The sequence below is a fragment of the Cibotium barometz genome, chromosome 42 (genome assembly GCF_041138505.1).
Source record: "Cibotium barometz isolate CiBa-2024 chromosome 42, ASM4113850v1, whole genome shotgun sequence".
In the NCBI taxonomy this organism is placed as follows: Eukaryota; Viridiplantae; Streptophyta; class Polypodiopsida; order Cyatheales; family Cibotiaceae; genus Cibotium; species Cibotium barometz.
Genome location: NC_141087.1, coordinates 32,351,446 through 32,371,618, shown reverse-complemented (window position 1 = coordinate 32,371,618; position 20,173 = coordinate 32,351,446). Strand labels below are relative to the sequence as shown.

Below are 20,173 nucleotides of genomic sequence, written 5' to 3'. Positions count from 1 at the left end.
TCTCCAAATCCTCAAAAAGGAAGGTAGTGAAAGTGGAGACATGTTAGTTTCCTTCATTGAATCTACATACAAAGTGTAGACTTCTCTCTTTGTGTAACTATAGGCAAGTGAGTGAATGTTGAGTTGAGGATCACCGTACCATTGAAACAAACAAAATTATTAAGCCACTACCGTAAGAAGAAAACTTGTGGGTTTCATGGGTACTAAAGAGAAAGCGTGAATCCTCAAAGCTTCTAGATGAGAGTACTTTTTTCCATTCTTTGATTACTTATACCATATATTGTCAAAAATCATCTTTAATTACTTATACCATAGAATTTTTTCATTCTTTGATTACTTATACCATAAACTATCAAAAAACATCTTTGACACACTAAAATATACAAGATATATATATATTGGTTTTGAAATTATGACTCCTCATACTCGATCTCAAAAATAAAATCTAATGTACTCTTTTCAAACTAAAGAAGCTTTGTTGTTTTTACCTTATTTTGGGAAAACCTAACTTTCTCAAATAATTTTTGGGACAAAAATAAGCATGGCATGCTCATTGTACTTCTTTCTTGGACATAATCTGTTCCTTGCGTGGTTTGAGTGGTGCTTTTTCCACTAGGGTTGCATAATTTTTTCATTGTGAACACACAAAGCTAGCTTCTTTAAAAGTTTATCCTTGAGTTATTTCACTATTTTCAAAGAAATAACATTAGAGGTCATCCACACTTTTAGAGTGTTCCATTATTGAGATGAAGTAAAAGAACAAGAAGGACAAAAAGAGTGAGTAGGCTAAAACTGTAGAACTCCATCTCTCTACAAAGCTTTACTAGGTGAAGAAAGATTAAAAATGGATAAAATCGATAAGGCATTTGTTGTCTTTGAGTAAGGTGAAGAAAGAATACCTATTAAAAAGATTATTTTTAAAAATTTTTAAAATATTTATTTTTCAAAAAAATAAAAATAAAAAAATAAATATGCTTTTTTTTAAAGGGAGATGGAGAGAGTCTTTTTTCCTCACTCTTAAGTGAAGTAAGAAGCACTAGAGTGAACAAGATCCCTTTCCAAAATCTTGAGCTTTTTTGAGTTTTTTTGCAAACAATGTATACACACACTTTCCTTCATTTTAAAAAAGTAGTGTACATTTGTTTCTTTATTTTATGTTTTTTTTGGGTTTGTAAATTTTTTGTTCATTTACTCAAATGAGAAGGAATAGCAAAAACTTTTTGAAGGGCTCCTTTTTATTCTAGAATGACCTAGTTTTCAGAAAGAGTGAACATAGAAATTTTTAATCCGTATTTTTTGAGTCAATAATCACATTTTAAATTAAGCTCATTTTTTTATTTTTTCCATAAAATGTAATTTTAAGAACTTAAAAATAAAACAATAACATGCAAAACCTTTTGTTGAAATCATTATTTTTTAAAATGCCCTCAAAAAAGATAGAATCCCCCCTTATTGCACGATCAAATACCCATCAAAATAAATTTTTAAAATAAAAAGGCATCAAATATTTTTAAATTTGGATTAGAGTTATGTGTTTTTTTAAATTCTAGCATTTTTAAATATTGTCTACAACTTGTCTTCCACATAATTTATAGAAATTACATATCTATGTAATTTTTTTAATTTAAAATAATAAAAAAATTTAGTCCTGAGGGAAGATTTGTATACTAGAATCTAGCCTGACTGTGAGTTTGGTCTGGAAGCCTCTTGACGGGCGAAAATAGATTCTGGAATCTAACTACTCGGTGGTAATGTTTTTTTATGTGAGTTGGGTAGGTGGATTCGAGAATCCAACTTAACCTGAGTTTTTTTCATAAGAGCTTGCTTGGTGGATTCTGGAATCCAACTCCCTTTAAAGTTGGATTCTAGAATCTAACTAAGTGTGACTTTTGTGTCAAGTTTATTCTCTCTCAATTTGCATGTGTGTGTGTTTTGCATCAAAGCATCTCTCGATTTGCTTTTCCTTCTTCTCTCTCGTCCAGCTTTTCTATGGAACTCAACACCTAAGGGTAGTGGTGGGGCTATGGAGTCAATGCTTGAGGATGCATGCTAAGAAGGTGGAAGTAGTGGAGGGATCGAAGCTAGGTAGCTGGCTGGCTATGTAGGGGGGGGGATTGTGCTATGGCTATAACTATGGTAGTTGATGCAAGGTGGCTATAGAGCAAAGGCACAAGGTGGGGTGGCTATGGAGTGCAAGGTGAAGGCATATATGGAGAACAAGGTGGGGCTATGTTATGGAGCACAAGGCTATGGTGGTGCACAAGGCAGTACTATGTGGTGCTATGGCCGGCAACAAGGGTATGCTGGTGCACAAGGTAGGGTTGTTATGGTGGTTTGTTTGGCTATGGTGGGGGTAGGCTAGTGGTGGGGGTGGTGCATGGATATGGGTTTGGCTATGGTATGGTGGTGCATAAGCCCACTGGCTTATGCACCACCATACCATAGCCCACCATAGCTATACCCATATGCTAGTTGGCTATGGTAAGGCAGAGGCTACTATGGTAGTGCAAAAGTGTATAGTGGCCATAGGCTAGCCAGCACAGGCAGCACAAGGCTATGGTGGGTGTAGACCAATTGCAAATGTAGCATGGCTATGGCTTCGACTATGGCATGGCTATGATGCTTAGCTATAGCATGGCGATGGCAAAGGCAGCATGGCTATGGTTGTGGTGGCACAAGGCTATGGTGGTGGCACAAGGTTATGGCAAGAGAAGGCTATAAAGGGGTTGAGTGGTGGTGAGGCTATACTCGATGATGCTAATATGACAACACAACCCACAAAGTAAGGTATTTTAAGTTATTTTTCAAACTTGTTATATTTTTTAAAGGGGTTTTCAGTGTGTCTCTTTGGCTACTAAACCTTCTCTTTGTAATTTGGAAAATCTAGCTTAACGTGTAAGGGTTTTAAAGAATGCCTTTTAGATTGCATGTGTTTTTGTTTTTGTATTATTCTAGAATCTATTCATGTGTGTAACTAGTTTCTAGAATAACTTTTGGGTTGTACAAGTTTTTGTTTTTGTATTTTGGAATCCAACTGAGTGTGCAAATGGAGTCCAAAATACCTTTTGGGTTGCACACGTTTTTGTTTTTGTATTTTGGAATCCAACTTTGTGTGCAACTGTATTCCAAAATACCTGTTGGGTTGCACATGTTTTTGTAAGGTAGAATCCAACTTTGCGTGCAACTATATTCCAAAATACCTTTTGGATTGCACACATTTTTGCTTTTGTATCCTAGGATCCAACTCTATGTGCAATTGGATTCTAGAATACATTTTGTGTTACGCTTGTGATCAAGATTTAGAAACTTTATATTCAACTTTGCATGTAGCGCTTCCTTCATTGATATTATGGAATCCATTTTTTAAAAAAAGTTCTAGGGGAGGGTATCCTGAAATACCAATCCAAAGAAGAAGAAAGGAAAAAAAAGCACGAGAAGAAGAAGCATTCTAGATGAGCTTTTTTGCTAGTATTATACATAATCGTCTATCTTTAGAACCATTTTTTGACCCTTCTATAGGCAAAAGACTACTTAAGTTTCCTAGTGTAGTTGATAGTCATGTTTGCAACCTCAAACACTTAATGAAAGAAAAACCAAATTTGTTACAATAACTCATCTCACGCTCTTGTGCATACATATACCCTCATTGCTACTACCTTCACGAGCATAGTTGGAATAAACTATGCACAACCTTTCTTACCTGATTATATCATTGATCCTTGCACCATGATGCATAGGGAAAGATGCTCAGATGAGACATGGTATGGTATAAACATATAGTTTATCTAAATTAAGGGTGTTGCATATTATGTGGAATTCACAGAAATGTTTTCTTTGCAGTGGATGCCAACGAGGCTGTTGAGGGCATTGATGTGAAGGATGAGGAGAGTGACGACGACTACATTGAGGAGAGTGATGAGGATAGCTTGTTGGGAGGTAAGGCGAGCACCAAGGCAATGAACTTGTTTGCGTTATGCATGATGAATACCTTGCGAGCAACTAACCTCCTTCTAAAGAGTTTGTTTTGTCGACTCATTGTGATTTGCATGCCGATTCACTCTCACTAAATCATGTAGTACAATCACAAAATGTATTGTAATACAATCACTAAATCATGGCTATCAAATTGAGAAATTGTTTAATGAATTAGGATGATCTTGGCCCAACATCTATTCTCAAATCCATAGATGCTAATTGGTCTATCTCAAGATCTATATGTCCCATAAGATCAACAAAAAGATCTATCCTACTATCAGTGGACTCATCATGATCATGATCATCATCATCATCATGCTTAGATTCAATTCCTTCATTATTATCTTGGATAGGGAAACCTTCATCTTGATTAGTTGGTGGTATCTCGTGTTCTTCATCTTGTACTTAATCCTCCACATGTTCATTTTTGACTGCCACTTTATATCCATAAGATCTTCAACATCCCTATCTTGAAAAATATTATTTGAATGAGGAGCAACTTGTATGACATACCACCATTTCCTGTCATTTATATCCACGTGAAACACAACCTTGTAAGAAGAAACACATCGAGTGTACATGCATAAGGATGATATAATAAAAGCTTATGATTAGAGTTTACTTGTTCACAATGCTGAGGTAGCACAAATGCATCCCTCTCTATTTGCCAAATTATTTTTTTCCAAGAAAGAGACTTCTATTAAGTATGGTAAAAGCATACAACAATCATAGCTATAAGCTGGAATGGAATAGAATCACCCTAATATGTAAGGTGATCTTAACCACTATTGAGGAGCGTCATGTTGCCATGAAAGACCTATAGGACTAAAGGAAAAGAAAACGCCGTGGTCCCACTCCCACATAAATACAACGTTCTTTGCTTGTGTGGAACGAGAGGACCCACAAATACAAGCCCAAGTAGCCATGAGAGTATGGATGATATCACCCCATATAGTGCTAATTCCGTTAAACTAAAAAATATGAACACCCTCAATAGCCTCCATACATCTAGCTCTCCAAATCTGGCATGTTGTAATATTAGCAAAACAATCTCCCAAACTAGTGTCAATCCTCTTTATGGGGGGACTGTATAATGTGAGTGAGTGACATCTTGCAACAAACCATGCTGGGCAATACCTCTACAAATGAAAATGGCACTGTCTATATCATTGCCCTCATAGAAAAGTTGTAGAGACTAGACTAGGAAAGCCAAGCAACTTCCCCCAAGTAACGTGCATGGCATGGCTACTCAATTTTCCCACAAGTTAGGCTATAGAACTCCAAATATGCTATGCAGTGCTGCACTCCCATAAACAATGCTATACAGTCTCAAAATTTTCCACACATCTTAGGCATGTAGGTGCTACAAAAAAAACTGATCTCCACTGATTAGTGGGGAGACCAGTCACCAGTAAAAATAACCAAAAGAAATGAGAGATCTGGATCCTTCTATATAAATGCCAAAGCCTATGTCAATATCTGTGCTGTATCACTAGAGAGATGTCATAACTCTCCCAATGAGGCCTAGGAGTAGGGATCTTATGCAATTGTTGAGTGATGAGAAGCCTCGAATTTTGGAATGTGAAACTGAAAAAGGAAAGTCTTTTCAATGGATCAGAGGTATCAATCCACTCCCACCCACCTAGATCCCACTGAAGATATGTGATAGGATTGCCACCATACAACCACAAACACCAAGAGCTATGAGTCATTATCTGAGGAGAAGGATCAATGAACCACTGCTTCCCTGAATGACCACTCCTTCCTCGAATGACCAACAATCCTCGTTGAACTAAGCCTGGTATCTGGGATGATCCCCTCCATGCTACATCTGCTCAATCTCCCTCCATGCATGATAGAATAGATGATGCAATTTGTGGCCTCCTAGCCCAGGAGACCAATGACCTGCAAAGGCATGCCTATCTTTGTGATAATCTCCATGAAAGGTCCTAGAGAACCACTCATGCGGTATAGCTACATCAATCTAATTAATACATATGCGAGAGTCCCTAAGATGCTGAATGGATGCAACTCTCCGATTCACCAAAAGACTCTTATAGGTATTCCAAGTAAGAACGTGTATGCACATCTCTCCCATCCTGACCACTACATGTAATGAGATGCACCAAGTTTGCTAAAATTTTGTGTGGAATCCATTGACCACAAATCCATTTGGATGCTTTTTCTGGTTTCTTGAGTGCCTCTACACACCACATCCTCTAACCACTTCACATCCAATATAAAAAACTAGAATTTCTTGAATCCACCAAACTTTAGGATGTTTTGAATCATGCCATAATAATCAAGAATTGCACCAATTTCTTGCTCAAAGTTTGCCATAACCCCACAACCTTGGGTATTTCTCTTTGTATCTATATGCTGACTATGGAAATGTATATGTTTGGACCACATGGCATTGTATTTCTTATACTACCACCAACACCAAATGAAATATATTTATGATATTGAATAACCATATCATAAGATTCTACTTGAATAAAAAAAGAGAAAGTAGAGCCATACTTACATGAGGCTTGCATCCTCTTGCGTACTCCCACTCTTCTTCTATCACCATCTCTCCATGTTCTTCTAACTTTTCCATTTCTTCATAAATTTAATCAATATTACAATGTTTTGGAAGTGATTCAAGCTTTGGAGGAAATGAGAAGCCTCTCGAACACATCCTACCTGCTCTTCTCTCCTCATATCGGCTTCTCCTCACCTCTTTCATAACTTGCCACCCATCTCTTCCCAACTTCACTATTGGGAATACAAAATCTATTCAACTTCTTCAACATTGATGTGTCCATTCTCCTTGCTCTTCTATTGGCTTGTGGTATGTGGGACACCATGCGCTCATCATCCTTATTACTCTAGAATCATGGCATCATGGGATTCACTCGAGAGAGATACTCTGAAATATGGACACATGCTTCTTGCACTAACCAACCCTCTACCTTGCTTCCTTCTGGCCTAGATCTTTGCCTAATAAAATCCTTCAAGGTCTTCATGAAACGCTCAAGGAAGAACATTCATTGAGAGCATGCACAACACCACACACCTCGACACTTCATCTATCAAGTGTACCACAAGATGTAATTGACTACTAGTGATGATAGTTCTTGGGAGGTTTTCCTCTATTATGCGCACTGCATCACTGCCATCACTCAGGATACATCAATAGTGGATGGATGGATCTCCTTGGAAATTATGTACTTAAGATGGAGTTGAGTCCATTTATTTAGAATGACGTCTTACAAACTAGAGAAACAATAAAATAAAGCCATATTAGAATTTTAGTTTTTCATGCCTCACCACTAGCCCCATTTTAATGTAGATGGCCTTGTGCACTTTTTGATTTCCACACCCACTAATGCATATGGGAAGAATGAACCATGTAACACAAAACATTGCAATCAATGTTATGTAATTACAATAGAAGACCATTATGAAGCTTATATAAGTAAATTGAACATACTTGAAACATCTTGTGCCAATCATGCGCTTTTAGACCATACAATTGAGTTTCTCCTTTCTTCTATATTTTTGTTGTGAATGCCCCCCTTTAAAGAATTTATGACACCCATAGGAGTACGAAAAGGAAGAAAATTGATCCTTCACTATCTTCTCCACGTTTTTTGTCAAGATCCAACGTGCTTTAAGTAAGATTACCTTCCCATTCTCTTAAACTATTGGCCAAGTTGTAGGGAGGCGTTCAATCAATCTCAAGTCCTCCCGAACCACTAAAGAATATCTCTTGCAAATTATGTGGTCCCAAATATTTGATGCTATATTTTTTATGATGTGCATTGGATCTAGAAGATGATTGATTCTTAGCTTTATCCAATATAGGAGACAAAAGAAGATTGAGTACCTTGTCATTCTCGGTGGTGGCATATGGGACGATCCTCTCTACAATACTTCCCAATCTCCTACTCTTAGAGGATGTGGGGGACTCAGTTTGTAGATGGAACAAACTTCTCATGATCAAATGGAAAAAGCTAGTGATGGTCTTCATACGCGACCTTCTTAAGATGTGTAGGCCACGATGTAACAAGCAACCATCCACAAATCGGACAAGCATTGTGACTAGATATTGTGAGTCCTAATTATGCACACTGTATAAATATAATATATTTAGAGCTAACTCATATATTTGATAATTCAAATCATAGGAAGGTGATTGAGAATAGAAAACATACCAGATTAGTCTCCATATATCAGAAAGTCATGCGTTCTCCACATTAAAATTGCCTTCACCTCCATGCTACATTGTGTAAGCGATCGAGACACATCATGCACTTGGATGTTGTGCCATAGTGTCTCAAGCTCCTTGATTAAAGGTTCAAGGTACACATTCATGTTCTTAACCTTGTTCTTGCTAGGCACCAGAAGAGCTAGAATCATATGACCCTTATTTATTGACTTCCAATGAGGGAGATTATAGTTCACTATTTTTACTAGCCATGTGGTCCATGATGTAGATTTGAGACCAAATGAATTGAATCCATCAATACCCAATCCAAATCGTAAGTGACGTGGCTTGTTTTTTAATTCTAACCACTCCTCTTCTATGTGTTGCCATGCCGGTGAATCCGTAGGGACCCTCATCATGCCATGGGTGGAATGATTGTGTGCATGCCATGTCATGAAAATAGACTTGCACCGAAACATGTATTGAATGCATGGTATGATAGGAAAATGTCTCAACACCTTTTGAGGAATCATCACTTTGGTAATAATGAGGCTCTCCACATTTCAAACATTGAGTTACATCTTTACGAGTACCCCAAAATAGCACACAATAATTCACACATACATGTATACATTTGTAATCCATGCCAAGTGCTATCAATACTCTCCTAGCATGCGTCCCTGTGCTTGACATCTTCTTGTCGAAAAAGGAAGCATCTTCTTTATGAGCCTTTAAAGGGTTTTAGAGAGTTTCAAATATTATTTTTAAAGGGTATGGTATGTCAAAATTGTAAATTTCTAACCACAAGCGCTAAGGACTCACTGTGAAAGAGGCTTGTAACACTAGAATTTCTCCAACCACACATGGTTTTCAAGTTTAGTAACTCCAACATTGTATGCACACCCCTTGTATAGTGGAGTGCAAGCAGCTTGTCGCAGTTGATCTTTGTCAAGTGTGTTTTTGGGCTCCTCCTCTCCTTCTTTCTCAAAGAAGTCATCCATCATCTTGTCCATGCCCAAATCTTCATTAACTTCATGTGCCATTGATGGAGGCATTTATTCCTCATGTCGATCATGTAGGCTCACCCTAATTGAATCATGGAGGTCTCTAAAGACTTTACATAGTCGTCCACTAAACATGGAGTAATGAGGCATAGACTCCCTCATTCTATGATGTGTTGCCTCCTCTTTCTTATCCTAAAAAACATGGACTACCTCTTATGAATACCTAAATCATGTGTATAAGAACATGCGATAATAAAATTTTCCCTAGTACGTGGGTATGGGTGCGGCTATAACCATGCCCATAGCCATGCATTGGGAAAAAAATCGGATACCTCCCTCCCGCGCACTTCACCATGCCGCATGCTTTTGTTTTCTTGAGTCATCTCCTCCTTTACATGCATTTGCGGTAAGCTATGGCTATATCCCTAAGATCCTTTGCTCTTCACAAGCCCTTCTCTTCTTCTCCCTTAATAACAAGCCCTCCCTCACCTTCATAATCCCTTCTCCTCTTTCCCCTTTAAGCCCTCCCTCACCTTCATAAGCCCTCCCTCACCTTCATAAGCCCTCCCTCACCTTCACAAGGAAACCCGCTTCTACTCTTCACAAGCCCTTCTCACCTTCACAAGCCTTCTTCCTTCACAACAAATCCTCTTCTCCATTCATAAGGAAGAAAGGCTTCCCTCCACAAGCATTATAAGCAAGCCATATCAAGTTATGTACAACATCCTTATCTTCTTTATTTTCTTTAATCTTTTGTTTTTTAAAAATGAACTAATTTCTAGGGTTTGAGACTTACCTCAAATGTATTGCTTGTTCTCTTGTATGCTTGCTTGCTCTCTTGTATGCTTGTATGCTCTCTTGTATGCTTATCCAGTTGTATTAATAGCTATTTACGTAACTCATCTTGTTATGTTTGTGGCTAGGTCTTGGCCAGGTTAAGGCAATCTTCTCCAAAGAAGATTAACCACATATAAGCTAGAGAAAAGCATAAGAGGTAAGCCCCTTGACCAAACTCTTTGTTATTTTTGCACCTTCAAGTTTCTGGGATTATTTCTTGAGTTTATTTTTTTAACCTCTAGTACTTATGCATGCATTATGCATTCATGCATTAAGCTTATGTATTATCTCGGGGGGGGGGGGGGGGGTCACTTATAAATATGTAAGCGTAGCACGTGGTTTCAACATAAGGTGTTTTTCAAATCCTTAGTTTACACATTTTTTACATACAGAAGGGTACCATTTAATGGAAGTAGATTGAATAGAAAAAGGGTGTGATTTATTCATGAAAAAATTGACAGATAAGGGGTTTTCAAAATAGGCCTTGAACCCACATGATAGAGAGGGTTTACATATAGTGAACCCCCCGAGTGTATTATTGCATTATGCATTAAGCTTAATGCATAATGTATAATGCATTATTACATAAGCTTTATGTAATAATGCATTAAGCATAAGCTTAATGCATAATGCATTCATAAGCTTAATGTATAATGTATTAAGGTTATGTATTAAGGTTATTGCATTATGCATTAAGCTTATGCTTAATGTATTATTGCATTATGTATTAAGCTTAATGCATAATGCAAGTTAATTAACTCTCACTAATCAACTATGATCACTCTAACCATCAGCTAGAAGCTTAGAAAGCTATCTTCATACTTACACGACTAAGCTCATGCAATGAAAAACAATAGGAAAATATGGATGGTGTAGCTGATCGCGTGAATTCTCCATAGACATTCATGGCCATGAGGCCACGAGACTTTATGCATGTGGTTTTTTACTAACCGATGAATTCTCTTAAAATAAAAATTTCACGTTATTAAGAAATTAGTCATAATTACGAGACTTATCTGATATATTTTAATTTATGCGAGTACTAATGTAGTACATATGCCCTTTAAAAGTGAAAAATTAGCTCCATACCAATGTCAGAAATAAACTTTTTTCCTAACCAATGCAAAAAACGGATGTCCTTCAAAGTCACTTTGTTTTTACTGAAAAAAATGCATAGGTTAGTTGGTTTCAGAACTAAATTTTCAAAAATTTGACTCTTTAAATTCAAGGCTAGGAAGAATTACAATCGGTGTGAAAAAGACTCTTCACCACAATGGTGAAAAAAACCGTCATTGGACGTATTTCTTACTGATTTTAATACTTCGAATGTTTTCATAACTAGATCCACCCCAGAATCTACAAATCTACAAAGTCCATAGAATCACTTTATATAAAAACAAGTCCTTGAGTTCAAATAAGACTTGGGGTGCTTTTGTGGTTAGTGATAAATGTAGACTCGGGTGGTACACCTTCAAAAATCATGTGTATCACGTGCATTCAAAGGCTTATTTTAAAACCCCTTTGTCTTTTCCCCTACTTTATGCATACCTCCTCTTACTTTTGTGGTATATTATTATAAACCTCCTGTATTTTTAAAATTTCAAGCTTATACATTCCCCCCCTCTGTAGAATTAAGATTTAACACTACATTTGTCCTAACCTGGGCTTCCTCGTATGAATTTCTCCTATGTTTATGGCATTGCATGTTCATCCACTCAATTTTCTGCATGACAAGAGAGCAGCCATCACATACCTAAACAAGATATAGAATGAGGAAAAGCTAGTGTTAACATCTTACCTTGATCCGTTTTGGAGAGCGTAGTCTATATCCGTCTTTGTTGTTTATGCTTTGAGCTCCATGGTCACACCTAGCAGTAGGAATCTCAATGCGAGAAAACCCACAGGAAGTTGAGGGAGTGGAACCCTGCAAGAGATGATAAGTTTAAGATTACTATGGAGGATCTCAATAGCCATCCCTTGGTTCAAGTATGGTGCACATAGCTATGAAGGAACTTGAGATGTATGTATCACTAGATGCTCGGGAGAGGCCTATGGCTACGTCTAACCTGGCCCTGATTTCAGGATATGGTCACGTCAAGATCTTGTCAAACTTGAGTTGAAGCCTCCAAAACACTGCTACAACAGGCGACTAGTGTGTCCAATTCAAGATCTAAAGTTATGTGCACATATCTAGGTACTTTTTCTAGGTGCCCATATAGTTAGTATGATAATTGGAGTCATGGTCTACTTGTATGAGAAAACTCTAGCAAACCCTAGTAGATTCATGGCCATGTGATTGGACCTTGGTTCAGATGATTTACGTGGATGCAGTGAACGCAGATCCAACTAGCAGCTTTTGCAATGTAGGTCAACCTGAAGGTCAAACACAAAAATGGCAACATGGGTGGTCAGATGGAGTGTGCCATTAGGACCTCAATGGAAGGCTTCTTGGGCCCTTTTATTTGGCAGTTTAAGGAGTCAAACCTTTTCTCTTAAGAAGAAACGTTTTCTAATTAGAAGCTTCAAAACGGCTACTTTATTCGAATTTGAATTTTGGGGGAAAAATGGAATTTAAAATCTAGCGGACAAAACCATATCATGTAACATATCTATGGAAAGCTCTTGATGCGTAGATCACGGATCTATAATCTCCGCTCAAATCGGAGCTTGTATGTAGAAGTTATGGAGGTCCAAAATTTGTAAAATTGCCTCCCCCCCTTTTTGGGAGAAAAAGTGCATCCTTTGACCACTCTTACACCTCTCTTACAAACCCAACATTTCAGTCCACATGGCAACCCCCCATTTGGCTATTCCTTAATCAACATCAGCACGATCCCCCTACTGTGGTGACCTCGTACATGAGCTGCGATGGCCACGATTATCCTTTCTTGCAGAGCCGCCACACACTCTTCATTAGCTACACCGTAAATTACCAAACATGGCTATTGCCCATGCGCTGCGATCCATCTTCACGTGTTTACTAAATATGGCCAACATCTACACACTATAGGCGCCAAAGAATAACATCCAAAATCATCCCACGATCGACCAGCCACCATCATCACATTTGGGGTTTCCATATATTTCCATGCAGAGGCATTACCAAAAGCTCGTAAAAAAGCATAAAACCACCCTGTTGTTCCAACATACATACATCAAATCCCAAAGGCTGCCAACATCAAAGGCCTTCCGCAAGCTTTCCACACATTGGAGACCAACCTTCCTCAAGGCCATATGCATAGCTACAATAAAAAGAAACTTCAAACCTCAAGCACCTGCTCCCAAAAAAACATGCATGTACTAGCCCACTACAAAACCATCCACTCTGCACACGTGCCAGGGCATTCAGGGCAAAGCTTTTTTGCATGCCATGCGTCCCATATGTACACAAGCCCAAAACACCTTTACAATATTTTGCCTAACATACTTTGCCCAACCCCTAGCCTGCTGAATCATTTATGATCAGCAGCAAAAAGTATACGACCACGTTTCCCTTTGTCAATCCTTTGAGCATCATACAAGGTAACCAAAACATCTCTATTCCATGTGTTCAAAGAAGCATTGTCATCTTCCCAAGACGTAGTTTGCCATCCCGCATCCCGCAACATAACATAAGAACTTTTGGAAACAAAGCTCTTGACATACATAGCATCCTGCCTCATTTCAATTCCATAATCACTGATATGGTCGCCGCTATTATTGGAAAACCAGTGAAGCAACTCCTGCTAAGGGTAATAACTGATAAAAGCTTCATCAAGAAAGGCCTGTTGTGCCATAGCACTTTCTTGTCCATCAATATAAGAAACATCACCATCAAAGCCATCCACTACAGGCAAAACAAACTCCCCTTCAAAAGGCACCATTGCCAAAGCATCCACCTCAGTTTTTGTGTGTTCACCTATCAAGGCCAATAAGAAATTCATCTATCACAACATCCATAATCTCATCCATAGCATCATCATCACTCATAGTCTTCTGGTGTCACTCCTCCCTCATAGCGTCAATTCTGCTCGTGGCTTTCTTAACATTAATGCACATATGATCATCCAACTCCAACTCGGGTTCATCGTCCTGCAGACTTTCTATATCCCACTCATCCCACAAAGGTACATCATCCAAAGACTCAAAAGCATACTCTTCCACATCACATGCATACATCTGCTTATGATTCACTTGTACCTCAACCATAGCATCCAAAGGAAGTACATCAGGATCTTGAAGGAAATCTGCCTCAAAAAACATATACTCTTCAAGGGGGGACATCATAGCATAGCGGAGGCTACACTTCAACCCACACACTTGTCAATCCGTGAATGCAACCCGGTTAGCGCATAGAGGCTATCCCGAATGGGAGAAGAAGAGTTAACCACACACTAATGACCTCTAGTCCTATTCAATCCTTCTCAACACTCAAGCAATCAATCTTACATAATCAAAGCATCAAGATTAGGCTACACTTAAGCACACAAATGCAACTTATGCAAGGAACCTAATATGCAAAGAGCTATCACACAAGCCTCAACTACACATTATTTCAAGCATAAGCTTCATCACAAGCACTCTACAACTCACAAATCAAAACATCATTAAGAAATCTAGATTAGCAAGAGTGTAGACCAAAACCTCATATCATTGAAAATGTAAAGAATAGAGAGTACAAGATTGAAGCATGAATGGAGATGGAGAGCCTTGGGAGAGCACTTGAGAAGGAGCTATGGAGCAAGCTCTCTCTATGAGCCTCTCAACCAAATGACCAAAGAGTGTGCTCTCTCTCTCAAATGGGCCACCTTTTATACAAAAATTCTAGAACTCCCAAAAGTTCCCATGTGGGATTATTGTCAAGCCCCCTCCCACATTCATCTACAACTTTGAACTCTTTTCAAGAGCCCTAAGTGTCTTTTTTTGTTGCATCCTTGTATTGATCTTCATTTGTCATGCAACACTCCCCCCTTCCTATTTTGCGCACGTCCTCGAGCGCGGTAGTAGCAAGAGCTGCAACAAAAAAAAACAATGGATACAAGTAAAGTCCTTTATTGAAAAAAAGAAAAGAAAAGAAAAACCAGCAATGATAATTTCACACGTGAGCATACAAGTGCAAGGCTGATTAAAGTTTTAATGAGTACTAAAATAGGTGAGTAAAGACTAGTCCAAATGAGACTTAAGTGGTAGATAATGCTATGCAAAGGCAAGTGTGCTTTGTACACCGTCGGTTATGACCGCAGTCTCAATGTCCTACAAGTATTTAAGTTATTCCTTAATAATATGGACTCCTTAAAAAAATAAATAATTTAATTTTTTTAATTATTTTTTTTCTCTATTTTTTTAATATTTAATTGTTCTCTTTTTTTTTAAATCTCTTTTTTTCTTTTTTCTTTTTTTTTAATAATAAAAAGAATATTATTTTTTTGTTTTTTAAATTTAAAAATACAAAAAAACATGAAAAATTAATAAAAATAAAAAATAAAAAAAATTGGAAAATCCACTAACCTTATCCGCCGCTCGCCCGCTCCCTCCCGGATTTCCCGCCGGCGCACCGTTTTCGTCTTCCTCTGCACCTTCGCCTTCGCCAGCTGGCTGCTGCCTGTAGGCGCCTTGGCTTCTTTTAAAGCAGCCTTCAACGGCCACCAACCTTCGTCGGCCAGCTTTCCACACCTCTCTCGCGCGTCGTCGGCCAGTCAACAGCCGCCTTCTTTTTTTTTGTTGCTCGCTTTTGCTGCTGCGCCACCGCCTACAGCCACGTCAGCTGTGCAGCCAACCTCTACGCAGCCTCCCTTAGCTGCAGCTCCACACTGGCCAACGCTCTGCAGGCTGCGCCCACTGCAGACGACCCCCTCCAGCTCGCACAGCCCGCCGCCTACTGCTTCATTCGCTTCCAGCAGCCAGCCTTCGCTCTCTGCAGGTCGCCTTCTTATCTCTGGCCCCTCACACTGCAGCGCCTGCGCTTCAACCTCCACGCCTTCTTCGCGAGTCAGTCGCCTCCTGCTGCTGCAGCCCGCCTATACTGCCCTTCAACGGCCCTGCAACAGCAGCAGCAGCCGGCCAGTCAACTCCCCGCCACCACCGCCTTTTTATCTCTGGCCCCTCACAACTGCAGCTACCGGCGCTTCAGCCGCTTCAACCAACGCTTCCTTCCCACGCCTTCGCTTGTTGGCCTTGCGACCGCCACCTCCACTCCACACGGCTTCGTCTGCCTCTCTTCGCAGCACTCCCAGCCGGCCGGTCACACAGCCTCTCCTTTTTCTTCTTGCGGCCACCTCGACTCCACGCTGCCTGCAGCGCTCAATGCAGAGCTCTTTCACATTAATGTATAATATATATATATATATATATATATATATAAAGCCACCTTGCTACAGCTTACAGCTGGCCGCCCAACAGATGCACGTATATATATAAAAATAAATAGACATATATATATATATATATATATATATATATGTCTTTATTTTTTTCTTTGCTGCGCTTATGGAGACGCCTCTCCTCACAATAACAAATCAAAACAATAAAAGAAAGGCCGCCTCCTATGCTTTCAACCTACCTCTTGCCAACTTGCAAAAATACAAAAATAGAAAGTACTTAAATTCTGATTAATGGCGGGATTACTCAACCGCAATGGGGTTTAAATTTTTTTCTTGCTTCTCATCAAAAAAATGAAAACACACAAGGCGCCCTTGAGATCACACACTCAATGCCCTTGCAAACTCTACTCTAATCTACCCTAATCCACGATTTTGGAATCAATGGAGCACTTAGTAAGAAGTAATGGTTAACACCCTTCACTAACTTAGGTGTGCGTTCCCCGGCAGCGGCGCCATTGTTAGGGACATCATAGCATAGCGGAGGCTACACTCCAACCCACACACTTGTCAATCCGTGAATGCAACCCGGTTAGCGCATAGAGGCTATCCCGAATGGGAGAAGAAGAGTTAACCACACACTAATGACCTCTAGTCCTACTCAATCCTTCTCAACACTCAAGCAATCAATCTTACATAATCAAAGCATCAAGATTAGGCTACACTTAAGCACACAAATGCAACTTATGCAAGGAACCTAATATGCAAAGAGCTATCACACAAGCCTCAACTAAACATTATTTCAAGCACAAGCTTCATCACAAGCACTCTACAACTCACAAATCAAAACATCATTAAGAAATCTAGATTAGCAAGAGTGTAGACCAAAACCTCATATCATTGAAAATGTAAAGAATAGAGAGTACAAGATTGAAGCATGAATGGAGATGGAGAGCCTTGGGAGAGCACTTGAGAAGGAGCTATGGAGCAAGCTCTCTCTATGAGCCTCTCAACCAAATGGCCAAAGAGTGTGCTCCCTCTCTCAAATGGGCCACCTTTTATACAAAAATTCTAGAACTCCCAAAAGTTCCCATGTGGGATTATTGTCAAGCCCCCTCCCACATTCATCTACAACTTTGAACTCTTTTCAAGAGCCCTAAGTGTCTTTTTTTGTTGCATCCTTGTATTGATCTTCATTTGTCATGCAACACTCCCCCCTTCCTATTTTGCGCACGTCCTCGAGCGCGGTAGTAGCAAGAGCTGCAACAAAAAAAAACAATGGATACAAGTAAAGTCCTTTATTGAAAAAAAGAAAAGGAAAGAAAAACCAGCAATAATAATTTCACACGTGAGCATACAAGTGCAAGGCTGATTAAAGTTTTAATGAGTACTAAAATAGGTGAGTAAAGACTAGTCCAAATGAGACTTAAGTGGTAGATAATGCTATGCAAAGGCAAGTGTGCTTTGTACACCGCCGGTTATGACCGCAGTCTCAATGTCCTACAAGTATTTAAGTTATTCCTAAGTGGCAAACCTACTCCTAAATTTGAGCAAAGGTGATTGGAACTCTCTTTTTTTTTTAAAAAATATATGTTTGTAGAAGGTGATAAAGATTAAGGTTCTATCCCAAAGAGACCCAAGCAATGGCCAAGAGACCTCCGCCAAGAGAATCTAAAGACCGCTAAGTATCTCAAGGGCGACAGACCCTTTTTCTTTCTTTTATGACCTAAGGAGTATCCCATGAAGATGAGGGCATCGGTCTCGAGCCATAGTGTACCCCAGAGTCCTACCAACATCTATCAAGGCGATAGATTCCTCAAAGTTCTTCTTCTGAAGTTTTTAGACATCAGTGTTCACCCCATGGAAACCAAGGTATCGGCCCCAAGGTGCTAAGACAACCTCAGGTCCTACCAAGCATTTCACATGGCGGTAGACACTTCATGTCTCAATTTACTTTGTACATATATTTTTTTTTTAGGGTATAATTTTTTTTTATAAATTATTATTACTCCTAGCACCTAGCTCATATCTAAGAGGTAGCTACCACTAGGGATAACTAATATACCTTGAAAGCATAAGAACTTGGCATATTCCCTTGGTATATATCCTACACTGTCTTTAGATAGAAATATCCTTTTCCTAAGTCTTCTAAGACTCTAGAATTCACTCACCATATTTAAACAACTAATCAAAAACTTAAACCAGCCAACATTGTGTGAACATGCAAACTATATATTCAAAAGATAAAGGCACTTAAAGAAATAAAGATTAAGATTTGAATACACCTGTTGTAGTGCCCTGTTGATGTTGTTCGTTTGCATTGATGCATTGCTGATTTTGTGCAGATTGCTCCTCCTTGATCTTTGTAAGAGTAGCATGTCTCCCCCCTTCCTAATTTGTTTGCAAGGTAGGTGGACTATTGGGGCGTGTTTGATGCTCTTGTTTTAGCGAAGATCTCTGCAAAATTTTTATTAACACACAAGAAAAGAAAAGAAAAGAAAATAATAAAATTTGCCATTGGTGCCAAACACTGAATATAGCCGAGGGGAAAAACCCAGTGGGAGAAAAGTGCCCTGGCTTGTCGATCTTATTGTGGAGTCATTGAACTTACCCTTGCGCTGGTGGTGGATCCGTGTCCTCGTCTGCTGGAAAGATGGTATCAATTTCCTCAGGATGCAGAGACAACCCCTCACAAAAACCTGCCACTGGAAAAGGTGGTAGAGGAAGGAGTGCTTCCTCACTAAAGTATGGCATTAGTTCTATGGGAAGGTTAATCAGACAGTTTCGATTTTGGAACTGCGCAATGTAGGTACTCATATTGATCCAATATTGACATGTGGAGGCTTGGGGAAGGAGGGCTTGCAGGATCGGTGGTTGCAAGTCATTTAGGCTTGTATCCCTCCATTGTTGTGCTTGTACCTCCTCAGGTAATCTACGTTGATTTGGTCCTCTCTCTGGTATTCTCACATTAAGAAGATTATGGCGTTGGGGTGTAACTCCCACAATTTGCTTCATTAAGCCCGTGCCATATCGTCTAAAGTAAGAGCGGCATATCCAACAAATATGTGAAGCTTCTTCTAATACAAGCCGTGCACACTCTTGACAATGTGGAAATGGGTGATGCTGTTGATAGAATAATGTGACAAAGTGATGCCCACAGCAATTTTCACCTAAGGGAGCATAGAAGTACCTAGAATGTGTTTGAAATGGAGGAGCACTATAACCCCCGCGATGATCTGGTCGAGTACTATCAGGGTCAATGCATGGTGGACATGTATCTTGCCAAATATCCATCAGGAGTTATCTGGACGTAGAACAATGAAATTTAGAACACTCATATCCATCATGACAATTCCAATCAAAAACAAGATTATCTCAAAGAAAACACATCTTCTAAAGGCATAAGGAACTACATTATTCAAACATTGATTTACCAAAGAGCTTTAATTGTAGTGTTAATGCCTTATCTTTAGTTTTTGGTATATCCTTTTGAAGCGGTGGAAACTTTAGCAATTGTCTTGGAATTTGAGCAAGATAAGAGGATTTAGGCATTGAAATGCTAGAATCTATGCTCAATTGAGACTCATTTGGACTTGTCGTAGGTACACAAGTTGATGGTTGAATTGTGTAACAAGGAGAAATCGGGACAACAGGTGTTTCAATACTTGTTTTAGGAAGATCAACACAAGTAGATTTATAGGTGCTATCACAACCACCTTTTCTTTCTTGAAGAGTTTGCGTTGATTTCTTTTGCACCCACTGATATGGACAATCAAGGGTGGCTTTTGGAATCTTTCTTAAACACTCTTTTACCCCTGTCAAAGCATGGCATTTTGGAAGCCAAATTGCTGTTGCACCCTCATAAT

General features: G+C 39.1%; 1 protein-coding gene across 1 annotated transcript in view; it reads left to right on the top strand.

The window, feature by feature from the left end:
• The first annotated feature begins 2,185 nt into the window (after positions 1-2,185).
• LOC147614386 (citrate-binding protein-like) overlaps positions 2,186-20,173 on the top strand; it is a 35,398-nt gene continuing 17,410 nt past the window's right edge. The window contains exons 1-2 of the mRNA XM_086780517.1: positions 2,186-2,315; positions 3,841-3,936. Of these exons, the coding sequence (XP_086636643.1) occupies positions 2,186-2,315; positions 3,841-3,936 (226 nt within the window). The remainder of the gene's footprint in view (positions 2,316-3,840; positions 3,937-20,173) is intronic.